Source organism: Hyalella azteca, unplaced genomic scaffold, assembly GCF_000764305.2.
Source record: "Hyalella azteca isolate HAZT.00-mixed unplaced genomic scaffold, Hazt_2.0.2 contig14817, whole genome shotgun sequence".
In the NCBI taxonomy this organism is placed as follows: domain Eukaryota; kingdom Metazoa; phylum Arthropoda; class Malacostraca; order Amphipoda; family Hyalellidae; genus Hyalella; species Hyalella azteca.
In genome coordinates this window covers 305264-317854 of record NW_025944691.1, presented here as the reverse complement: position 1 = coordinate 317854, position 12591 = coordinate 305264, and the positions used below count along the sequence as shown (strand labels likewise).

At 36.5% G+C, this 12591-nt stretch overlaps 1 protein-coding gene across 1 annotated transcript; it reads right to left on the bottom strand.

Annotated features, from left to right (window-relative positions):
* Nucleotides 1–797: 797 nt before the first annotated feature.
* On the bottom strand, nucleotides 798–10710 carry LOC108670954 (tubulin beta chain-like). The gene is made up of 7 exons (XM_018158444.2): nucleotides 10550–10710; nucleotides 9119–9227; nucleotides 5071–5181; nucleotides 4057–4301; nucleotides 3111–3418; nucleotides 2546–2852; nucleotides 798–1698 (listed from the first exon to the last, which is right to left on the bottom strand). The coding sequence occupies exons 1-7, from the start codon at nucleotides 10604–10606 to the stop codon at nucleotides 1486–1488; spliced, it is 1350 nt and encodes a 449-aa protein (XP_018013933.1). The 5' UTR covers nucleotides 10607–10710; the 3' UTR covers nucleotides 798–1485.
* Nucleotides 10711–12591: the final 1881 nt, after the last annotated feature.

Below are 12591 nucleotides of genomic sequence, written 5' to 3'. Positions count from 1 at the left end.
CTCTCGCACAATTCAGGGTAATCATCTTTGTTGTAAGGATTTAATCATTTATGTTACAAAATAGCGGGTATCCAGAATGATATGGATAGTTAGTAGGACAGCGGCTCGGGGCTTACCACGGGCGTGGTATTTCATGTCCTGGTAGTTGACCATAAGACTCCAGTCTTTTCTGAAGTGTCTCTCTTCAGAGCGCCTTTCTTGACCTATGTACTTTTAGATGTAATGCTGATTTTTGTTTCTCATTAAATAAATAAGTGTTCAAACTACCGTGACCTATTCTCCTGAGGAATAGAAAGAAACAGCTGACTGGTAGAACCCTGTGAAATTATGACACTTGTCATCGGAAATTCTTCACAAAATTATTTTTTCAAAGGCTGTTTTCGCAGATTATCTTCAGAAATGTATAATGTTGATGTTTTAAGAGGCTTTGAATTGATTCGGAGGGAATCTCGATAACAAATTGCGTAGGTAAAGGAAAATGATTACGAGACAGGTTTTTAAAATGTTGAGCATGAGCTTGGAATTAAAAACGAATTAAATTAAATTTTAATTGCTTGGTTGATGTTTACTTTCTTTTCTGTTCAGTAATCGTGAACCTGCGACCGGCAAATATTAGTTTCGAGATCGGCCTACATAATTGTTGAACATGGAAAATTCAAACCAATTTTTATCTTCTTTGTGCTTTTTAAAAGTTATATTCTTTAATGTCATATGATAATCTAGCAGAAATAGATTGCGTGACGAGAAATGGATTATTACTATTTAATTATTTAAACCTGTTTATCAGCTGTAATAATATATAAGGATGAAATAAATGAAATAAATAAATAAGGAAGAAATAATGCAATAAGGGACTAGCTTTCATGTCGTTAATTTCCTGCATGAATTGCTTGCTACTTAAAAATGTTTTTAAACCTGAGTTATTATTATCCGAGAATCGGTATCAATTTAATTGTGTATTAGGTAGAAACCTGTTGTTTTCTATGTCGTGTGGAACAAATGTTAAAACTATAATTACTAAGGTAAGTTTAAAATGAACGAAATTTTTATCTAATTCCTATAATCTTACTTAACTAACACGTATTGCAATGAAAGCGCATGCTTCGCGTTGTATTTTTCAATACTCTTAGATTATGTATCGATTTACAGTAACATTATGCCCATAAAATTAGACGCGTTCAATAATTCTAACGTTCCATGGACCCATTTTCAACCTTCAACATTTATCTTTATCTTTACCAAGCCACTCGCATTTCAAACATGAAATACGCATTGAGAAAAAAGGAGGAGTCATTTTGTTCAAATAGTGACACACTTTCTCAGGCACAGCACGAGCAGATAATGGCAGTAGCACGCCCTTTTGAACGTAGTGCGCTACGCCCTTTTGCTGTGCCAAACTAGTATAGTATGATCCACACATAGGGCAAAAAGGGCATCATTATTTGGAAAAAGTCTCACATTTTTCTTCGAGTGTAAGCTTCGGTTTTATACTTCATTGTAGGCGAGTTCGTCCTCTTCATCGTCTTCGTATTCAAGTCCCTCGTCAGCAGTAGCCTCCTGGTACTGCTGATACTCTGACACGAGGTCGTTCATGTTGGACTCCGCCTCCGTGAACTCCATTTCGTCCATACCTTCCCCCGTGTACCAATGCAGGAAAGCCTTCCGCCGGAACATCGCCGTGAACTGCTCCGAAATCCGCTGCACAACATCAGTCGTAATTACAAATACAATAGTATATGTAGAAGTAGTAATTCACAAGTTAATTTGCAGTTATAATAAATGATAGAGTAATGTTTCCCCTGATTATCTAACTATGATAGCACAAAGCTTACTGAAATTTTACTGAATATTAATCTATAGTCAGTAAGAAGTGTGTAATTTGAAATGAACAAGACATCATTTCCGCTCTGAAAAGCCTCTCTTGAAAGAACCTCTATTTTGAAATCAACGACTTTTAAAATGAATGCGATTCCTTCAAGCATTTTCCAGCATATTGTGTGTTTTTTCCGAACATAGTAATTAATTTTCCCAGTTAAAAATGACACTCAAAATTCACCCAAGATTCGCCGTGAATGAAATAGTTATAGAGGATCTGAAATAATTTCGTTTACTACGGTTTGTTGTCTCCAGTATTACTTGGTAAAAAATTGACTCTTGGAATGTCGGCACTACAAAACATAAGCAAACTTTATTTGTAATCAATTCGGTTCAAAGTTCATCAAAAAGCCTTATTTTCTGTTGGAATTCAAGACTAACATTTCAGCGGGCATCTTTCAATGCACGACAAATTTTTATAGTGACGTTCTTATTCGAAGAAGTAGAAGTGCAAATAAATTCAGTAGAATTCATTAATAGAAATGTGACTTCGATGGCCAAAGTTCTTGAATAGAATTTTCACTTGAATTCGGTCGCATCACAGGTCTATAACCAAATGAACTTATCCCGTTATGAAAAGATGCATGAACGATTTTCAAAAACATACAAACACAATAAAAACGTTTTGAGTTTTCCGTGATGAAACCGTAAAACAAGTGCATTACTTTACCTTGAAGAGCTCCTGTATGGCTGTCGAGTTACCGATGAATGTGGCTGACATCTTCATGCCTCGAGGCGGTATGTCGCACACCGCAGTCTTCACGTTGTTTGGGATCCACTCGACAAAGTAGGAAGAATTTTTATTCTGTACGCTGAGCATTTGTTCATCAACTTCCTTCATGGACATCCTGCCTCTGAAAACCGTGGCCACGGTGAGGTATCGGCCATGCCTCGGGTCGCAGGCTGCCATCATGTTTTTTGGCTCGAACATCTGAGCCGTTAGCTCCGGGACTGTCATCGGTTGGTATTGCTGCGACCTGAAAAGTTGAACACCCTTAAGTTCGAATTGCTTGAAAGTGCTTGTCGAACAATAAAATGTTAAATATCTTAAGGTATAGCCAATTTGAAATTACTTTTTGTCATCAAATTGGCTGCTGGAGAAAAATCTATTGTTTTATGTCGTGTTCATATTTTTTATAACATTATTGTTAAAAATTGATAGGGTGTTGCAGAATAACGTAAGCCATGTCGCAATTCGTTACAGTTATTTTTTATTCAAGAGTTTTGTTTCTCACGTTCTAGCGGTGAGTGGAACAAAGCCCGGCATGAAGAAATGAAGCCTGGGGAAGGGCACCATGTTGACGGCCAGCTTGCGCAGGTCGGCGTTCAGTTGTCCTGGGAACCGCAAACATGTCGTCACCCCCGACATCGTCAGTGACACCAAGTGGTTCAAGTCACCGTAGGTCGGTGTGGTCAATTTAAGCGTCTTGAAACATATGTCATAAAGAGCTTCATTGTCGATACAGAAAGTTTCATCGGTGTTTTCAACCAGCTGATGCATTGACAGAGTTGCGTTGTAGGGTTCAACGACTGTGTCCGATACCTGTGAGTGGTAGTCGAAATAAATGGAGATTTTTCAAATGGTTTTAACTTCAAAAATTTTGATTGAGAAAGATTTTCGTGCCTAAAATAGACATCTTAAGCAAAATTATTTATCACAACTGCCGTAAAATTGGTGTTGTATTAAAAATATATTATATCTATTTAGGAAGCAACATGATTCAAATGGAGTTGTGCGTAATGTACGAAATAAGTTACTCGCTTGATGTCAAATCAAATACTCGCTGGATTTAAAATCTAAACGATTTAATTTTTCATCATTACGAGTAATTATAAGAAATTTTTTGTGAAGTTAAAAATAAATTATATCTATTTAAGAAACAACATGATTTAAATCGAGTTATGCTTAATGTACGAAATAACTTACTCGCTTGATGTTAAATCAAATACTCGTTTGATTTAAAATCTAAACGATTTAATTTTTCATTATTATGAGTAATTATAAGAAATTCTTGTGAAATTATAAATATATTATATCTATTTAGGAAGCAACATGATTCAAATGGAGTCGTGCGTAATGTACGAAATAAATTACTTGATGTCAAATCAAATACTCGTTCGATGTCAAATCCAAGTAAAATAATTTTCAATTATTATGAGTAATTACAAGTCTGAACTCACTTTAGGGCTTGGCACGACGGAGAAAGTGTTCATAATCCTATCAGGATATTCCTCCCTGATCTTTGAGATGAGGAGGGTACCGAGACCTGACCCAGTGCCGCCCCCCAGAGAGTGGGTGAGCTGGAAGCCCTGAAGGCAGTCACATCCCTCCGCCTCCTTCCTGACCACGTCGATGACGTTATCGACGAGCTCGGCGCCCTCCGTGTAGTGCCCTTTGGCCCAGTTGTTGCCCGCGCCACTCTGACCTGGCCCCACACATCAATATTTATTTCCGTTAGCCCTTTAGCCCAGTTGTTGCCTGCGCCACTCTGACCTGGTCACACACATCAATATTTATTTCTATTGCCCTCCGTGAGGTGCTTTTTGGCCCAGTTGTTACCCGCACCATCCTGACCTGGCCCCACACATCAATATTTATTTCCATAACTCTCCGTATAGTGCTCTAGCTTTGGCCCAGTTGTTGCCCGCGCCACTCTGACCTGGCACGTTATAACGACCCGGTAATGGGGCCGTGATATAGGACGGGCTCACGCTAAGGATGATACCGCAATATAGGACGGGCTCACGCTAAGGATGGGGCCGCAATATAGGACGGGATCACGCTAAGGATGGTACCCCGCACTATAGGACGGGATCACGCTAAGGATGGTGCCGCACTATAGGACGGGCTCACGCTAAGGATGGTACCCGCACTATAGGACGGGATCACGCTAAGGATGGTACCGAGATATAGGACGGACTCACGCTAAGGATGGTGCTGCACTATAGGACGATATCACGCTAAGGATGGCACCGCAATAAACGGGCTTTCGTTTAGGATGACCGCATTTTACCAGGAAAAAATCCTTTATGAAGGCAAAAAATTTGCCGTAAGCTGAACTTAATTTGTCAAAAGATTGAATGTTAAGTATAACTTGTACACAATTGCTATGTAGAATTTGCTTTGTTCGCAGATTTTATGTAATGAAATTGCTATGTAAAATTTACTTTGCAGATTTTATGTAATGAGATTACCGAAGACGAAGTTATCAGGTTTGAACAGTGCGCCGAAGGGTCCAGTTCTGACCGAGTCCATCGTCCCGGGCTCCAGGTCCACTAGAATGGCTCGCGGCACGTATTTGCCACCTGTTTAAGTACACGAGGAATTAAATTATTGCTTTATTATACTTATTAGGAATTTAACCCTTTGCCTATTGTTACATTAACACTCGTCAATGATATTTGTCCCTCAAGGCCTGGGGCTGAAAGGTTCCTTCAGTACACAAAGGATTCAGCGCAAAACCAATCCACAAAATTGAGACATCCTATTTTCAAATATACAGACAAACCACTATAACTTAGACATAAAGTTTTGGAATATACAACCAAACTACAATAACTTGGACATCCAGTTTATGAATATACAGCCAAACCACAATAACTGGAAAAAACAATTTTAAAATTTCCGGCCAAAATTAAATTTTTAGAATTTTGTTCCTGAGGCTTGGCGTTGAAGACACTTTGTTCGGCAGGATCTGCCGTCCATCGTATCCTAGCTGTGGTTTGGAAAAGCATTGCGTTGTGCGACCTAAAATTTGTTACTCCAATTACACTCTATGAATTAAAGTAACGTTACGAATTTAGGTAACAATATGAATTAAGGTAACTTTATTAAATACTAAAACGCTTTAAATTAAAGGAACGTTATGAATTAAAGAAAACTTAGAGTATGAATAGAAGTAATCAAAGTAATTAAAATACTGCAATTGCCATCAGGAAAAATCCGTGCAAGGAAGTTCTACGATAATATCGTTAACCTCATTCAGTATTTTATGTTAAGTTATGTCAAGCTATTAACATAGTTTGCCCTTGTGACCTGTAACTGTAAGGTCATAACAGACTGGCTGCTGATGGCAGGCGATAAGGAGGGCAGGCGTTAGGCGTGTAGGTGCAATTAGAGTGTCAGACCGTAGAGTTTTTAGTTTTAGTTTTTAGTTTTATTTTTTTTTAATTTCTTCATCTACTTGACATTTAAACCATTTCTTATGTATGATAATGCTGGTTACAGCTGGTATCCATGATACTTTACGTGTCTACTTATAGGACTCAAAAATGAAGTTGAGGAGGAATCTACATAAATAAAGAAGTCTCTGCTTTGACACTATGGGTGCAATTAGAGTGTCAGTGAGTGGTCGAGTAGAGTGTACATGCATTCCACTATGTAGTATGTATGAGTACTAATATTGATATATATGCAATTAAAGGGTTTATTTGTGCATGAGCGGAAACAATATAATGAAAAATTAAATTTTAGTTCCAAATTGCATTGTATTGCATTGAACTTAATGAGGAAATGAACGTGCAGGTCACATCTAAACCAAATATAATTCATAATAGCTATGGTTTTCCATTATTATTATTTATGAAATATATTGTCAAAATATTCAAATTTATCACGCATAATAATTTCATTGTGTTATATGCGATATAGTATTGACATTTAACATTTTAACATTTACCATAAAATTTAATGTTAATAAATTTAATTTAACATAACATTTTAACATAACATTTAATTTTTTAACTTATACTTTGATCAGTTAATTCTAGACAATTTCCTCGCTTCAACGAAGTGGTCCAGCCTGAGAATAAAGGTGCGGCTATAAGCCCGCCTCAAGGGCCTGATCGATGCATCGACTCGCCGTACTGTGAACTGCTGCCACGCAGTCCTCGACATCGACGTCCACATAAACATTGTCGTATACACTACGTCGTTATGATGGTAAACTGACATCATAACTTTGTGGTGGTGGCATCAACTTGGTGGTGGAGGCATCATAACTTTCTGGTGGTGGCAGCATAACTTGGTGGTGGTGTTGACATCACAACTTAGAGGTTTTGATATAAAGCTTAGATGTGCTGGCTCAAGCTTAGAGGTGTTGATATCAAGCTTAGAGGGTCTAATATAAAGCTTAGATGTGCTGGATAAAGCTTACAGTTGATGACTTCACAACTTAAAAGGTTCTGAAATCGAGCTTAGATGTGCTGGGGTCAAGCTTAGAGGTGTTGACATCACAACTTAGAGGTTCTTATGTCAGGCTTAGAGGTGTTGATATCACAACTTAGAGGTTCTAATATAAAGCTTAGATGTGCTGGATAAAGCTTACAGTTGTTGACTTCACAACTTAGAGGTTCTGACATAGAGCTTAGATGTGCTGGGATCAAGCTTAGAGGTGTTGACATCACAACTTAGAAGTTCTGACATAAAGCTTAGATGTGCTGGATAAAGCTTACAGTTGTTGATATCACAACTTAGAGGTTCTGATATAAAGCTTAGATGTGCTGGCTCAAGCTTAGAGGTGTTGATATCAAGCTTAGAGGTTCTAATATAAAGCTTAGATGTGCTGGATAAAGCTTACAGGTGTTGACATCACAACTTAGAGGTTATGAAATCAAGCTTAGATGCGTTGATATCAAGTTTAGAGGTGTTTGCATCATAACTTGGTGGGGCTGGCATCACAACTTAGAGGTTCTGATGTCAAGCTTAGATGTGCTGGAATCAAGTTTAGAGGTGGTGACGTCACAACTTGGTGGGGTTGACATCACAATTTAGAGGTTATGAAATCAAGCTTAGATGTGCTGGCAACACAAAGTACACCTATTTGAATCATTGACGTCATACATGACAACATCGGCGTCGTATCAACATTGTCCCATACACTACGAAATCCAAGCGGTAAACATGCATCACAACTAGGATGGGTTGGTATCAAACTTAGAGGTGTTGGCATCACAACAGTTATTTGCATCACTCATGCCATCCTTGACATCGGCGTTCGTATAAACACTATGCGTATCAGAGTACACTGCGCCATCATGGCGTCGAAATAGCAACTTAACATGTAGGTTGCGTAAGTGATAATTTTAAGATACACTCACGATGCAACAAAGTTCAGTTGCATACGTGGGGATTTCATGTTAATACACGCTGTGCGTAATACGTATGTATTTAATGTAAATACAGGCACAAGAGCGTGAATGTGGCTTGATGAACTAAATTGTTCTTACTGCATTGAAATTATGACGAAATAGGTTTTTGACGACAGACGTATTGGAAGTAGTTTATTTTTTATTTTTTCATAGCTAAACGTATATTAAAAACTTTTATTTCATAGCTAAACGTATTTATACGTACTAGGTAGGTAAACGGTCAAAGAGTATTTTTCTTAGTTAAACGTATTTCTAGTCTCCAAATATATTTTTCCTAATTTAACCTTTACTTACTAGCTATAAATATTTTCATTAGCTAAATTTACTTTACCTAGTTGAACGTATGTTCTCTAGCTCAACGTGTATTTACTAGCTGGCCATATTTTTATTAGCTAAATTTATTTTACCTAATTGTTAAATGTATGGTTATTAGCAAAACGTTCACTTACAAGCTGGACATATTTTTATTAGATAAATTTATTAAACTTAGTTGAACATCTGTTTCCTAGCTAAACGTGTTTTTACTAGGGGCATACTTTTAGTAGCTAAATTTATTTAACCTAGGTAATCGGATGCTTCCTAGCTAAACGTGTATATACTAACTAGGTTCCCAGCTAAACGTGTATTTACAAGCTGGACATATTTTTAGTAGTTAAATTTACTTTACATAGTTTAACGTCTGTTTCTTAGCTAAACGTGTATTTACTTGATGGAAATATTTTTAGTAGCAAAATTTACTTAACATAGTTTAACGTCTGTTTCCTAGCTAAACTTACTTTCAGTAGCTAGATTTTTAGTAGCTGAATTTACTTAACATAGTTTAACGTCTGTTTCCTAGCTAAACTTACTTTCAGTAGCTAGATTTTTAGTAGTTTAAATAAGACAAGACGCTCAACTTACTTTCAGTAGCTAGATTTTTAGTATTTGGGGTATTTTATTTTTTAGTATTTTAGTAATTAAACATTTGGGGTATTTTATTTTTTAGTATTTTAGTAATTAAACATTTGGGGTATTTTATTTTTTAGTATTTTAGTAATTAAACATTTGGGGTATTTTATTTTTTAGTATCTTAGTAATTAAACAAGACACCCACCTGACGCCTCGTTGTAGTAGACGTCGATGCGCTCGAGCTGCAGTTCGTGGTGACCGACATACTCTCCCGTGGGTGCGATGTCATGCTCGATGCTTATCACCTCCCAGAACTGTGGTGAACAACAGTGTGGTGCTTAATCACCGGCTATATATATAGTATATTTAGTTTTAATTTAGTTTATGTAGTTATTATATTATGAATTCAATAACTCAAAGAAAAAGCAGGTGATTTGGATATTTGATCGTTCAATTTATGAATCTCATCTTTTTGTTTATATTTCACTATTTTCATACTAAACCATAACTCATGGAAATAATCTTGTTCTCATTTATATCCGCAATAATCTTGTTCCCATTTATATCCGCAATAATCTTGTTCTCATTTATATCCGCAATAATATTGTTCGCATTTATATCCTTAATAATGTTGTTCTCATTTATATCCTTCATAATCATGCTCTCATTTTTATCCTCAACAATCTTGCTCTCATTTATGTTATTAATAATCTTGTTCTCATTTAAAGCCTTAATAATCTTGTTCTCATTTAAAGCCTTAACAATGTTTTTCTCATTTATATTCTTAATAATCTTGTTCTCATTCCTGACTTAATTTCCTAAGTGTCATCGTTCTTTATATCGCAATAAAATTCTGTGTAGGTATTGAATTTTTTGACAAGTTTTATACTGTTTACAATCACATACAACAAACTGATCTAGCTGCAACATTTTTGAAATAACATAATGGCTTTCGAAGATATTTTAGAAACTTTGACAGTAGATCCGATTTCGTACATCTTATTGCTAATTTTCAATTACATATTTACTGTTATGCTCTGTCTGTATGTAAATTAATAAAAAACGATTTAAGCGGATAATTATGTCTGCATCATCTGCAAATCGCTTTCGAAGACTATTGGCGCTGTTCATTGTTCGTCGTTAAACTCTACGGAAATTGTGCACAATATTTAAGTTAACTTGGAAGTTTCATTCAATTGTATTTCATTGAGCTTAGTTGGATTGACTCATGAACATCAATAATAAGCAAACTTATTTCCTTGATAAATAATTTCTAATAAAAAATGTACAAACTTCCAATATTTTTTACCACTATGAATCAATAAATTACTTTGAATTTTAATATGTATGACTGGCGCTTGATCATGAACGATGCTAGGTTTGCAATAAGTATTCGATGGTTAAAATTATATTATTTTTACTAAGAGTTTTCCGATATTTTTCTAAAAAATTACCAAAAATTCGTTCGCAAAAACGTTTTATTTGAATGAAAAATGAAAGTGGTTTTGAAGCGAGAGTGTACACATCGATTCATCGGAATCGCTTCGGTGAATATGTCATCGAATTCTCCCTAAGCATTTGCACCACAAATGTTACCCGTCACTTATTGAACAAAGGATAATTGGCGTTAACTCACCTTTGACCCTATCTGGTTACCACATTGGCCAGCTTGTATGTGAACAATTTCACGCATGTCGATATATAATCACAACCTTTTTGTCGTGTGTTATTTAAGATCACAAAGATAAAGGGTTTGAAAAAGAGAGACCAGGACGTACGTGCGTATCTTCCAACGGTCACCTCTACACTGGCGTGACAAGCACCCTGAACGCGCTACACTTCCAGCTAACGTGTCACGTTCACTTAACGGGTTCCAGTTGTGTTTTCAATCAATATTGCTCTGTGTGAACAAGTTTATAGATAGTCATTGGTAGCAAATTGACCAGCAACCATCGTAAGCAGTGACTATCAGTTCCACTCGATGCAGGTTTTGGGTTCGTGACCACAAAATTCTGGATTATCCTGTTGAGTTTGGCATACTACTGGAGCTGGAATGCTGCCAGGCTACGGAGAATGATGTCATGCAGCCATGATTTTCAACGCTGTAAATGTCAACATGGCTGCCATGAACTTAAATTACTCCCTGTAAGACTACATGATGCTACATTATCTTATACATAATTGTTTGGGCTTGTGTGTTTGATGCCTGGCGCCTCATATATGAACGAATAAACAATGCTTATCGGGTCGCGATTTCACCATCACCTAAAAATTTATTTCTAGTGGGAGGCATTTCCAAACTGACAGGGAAAGATTAGATCATAATTTGTAATTTGAATTGCCAATTGTGGTGTATATATTAAATGTTAAAGACAGAAATTTTTTATTCTTCTTTGAAGCGAGCGCCAAATGCAAGTTATCTGTAAAATGGGGTCTTATAGAATTAGCATACGTTGGCTTTATTATCCTTAACGTGATGCAAGATACGGAAATGAGATGATTTTGTGCAACAGAATTCCATAATTACTGGAATTATCAATCCCAGTCAACGATGGACTCTGGTATATGGGCTTACAGACACTCAACTTTAGCAAGTGTTGCAAACAAAATCTTTTTAAAGTTAGTATTTCAAGCGTACTAGGGTATTTTATCGGAGATTGTCTGAAAATTCCATTGGTCAGGAAAATTCTAAAATACCCGTAATAAATTTGTCATTGAGACTTTTTTTTTGTAATAGTGCCTGATAAGTTAGTCTAATGTCAATCCCGCTTTGTTATTTAGTTTCTATCAATGGTTCGCGATGTGTGATAGTTAGCTAAAGGTTATGGCTGATTCTCCATTTCATTCCTCTCCTTTTTCTCCTGTCATTTTCTCCAATACATGACGGTAGGTTACTCTCATGGTTGAATTAATATGTATTAATTCAACCATGGGTTACTCTAGTTTCCGCATTCAATGACACGTGATCGGACCTTTTGTTTAATGGATGGTCCTCAGCCTACGACTAGTACAAACGTGAGACGAAGTTTAATCTGACGGAATGTAGTAAAATGTTGTACTATGCAACAATCCGTCGTACAATGTAGTACGAAGGAATTTGTAGTATCACTACAGTTGTAGTGATGCTGAATTCTGTTTCTCGTTTTAGTTTTAACGTAGATTCAAATACGAACGAAAAGTTCGAATCGCGTTCTGCACTGCAGCATGGAGCGCCATTGTGAAGTGAAGTGATGGGTTTACGTAAGCCTGTGACTCTAGTTTACTAAATTTCATTTGTTAAACACTGAGTTAAATGCTGCGAGCCACTGGATGAGTTCGATATCAATTTAATATAGAATGTCTAATGTGCCGCTCCTTGGAATGTCTAAGGTGCCGTAACAGTTAGCCGTGATATTGAATTAATTTCTTACCGAATACACTTTTTGTGAATCCTGTTCGCCTGAAGTATGCTTAGATTGCACTATGCACTCAAGTAGGTTTAGTAAGTGTCTCTTAGTTTTTTTGCTATTGAGTAAAGAAAAGGAAATATTTGATGCGTGTGCTTTAATTCTGACGCTTCGTTTGAACATGTAAAAGTTTTTAATTGCCGTAACTGTGTTAGGAATAAAAGGCTTAATTCAACTTAATGATTTTAAGAGCATTTTAAATATTATGTGTATTTAAATGCCGTGACGGTGT

Coding starts and splice junctions, on each gene's coding strand:
- LOC108670954 (XM_018158444.2), bottom strand. CDS start 10,606: ATGCGTGAAATTGTTCACATACAAGCTGGCCAATGTGGTAACCAGATA. Junction 5,182..9,118: donor CTACTACAACGAGGCGTCAG/GTGGGTGTCTTG, acceptor GTACTTAAACAG/GTGGCAAATACGTGCCGCGA. Junction 1,699..2,545: donor CCATACAGGAGCTCTTCAAG/GTAAAGTAATGC, acceptor GATGTTGTGCAG/CGGATTTCGGAGCAGTTCAC.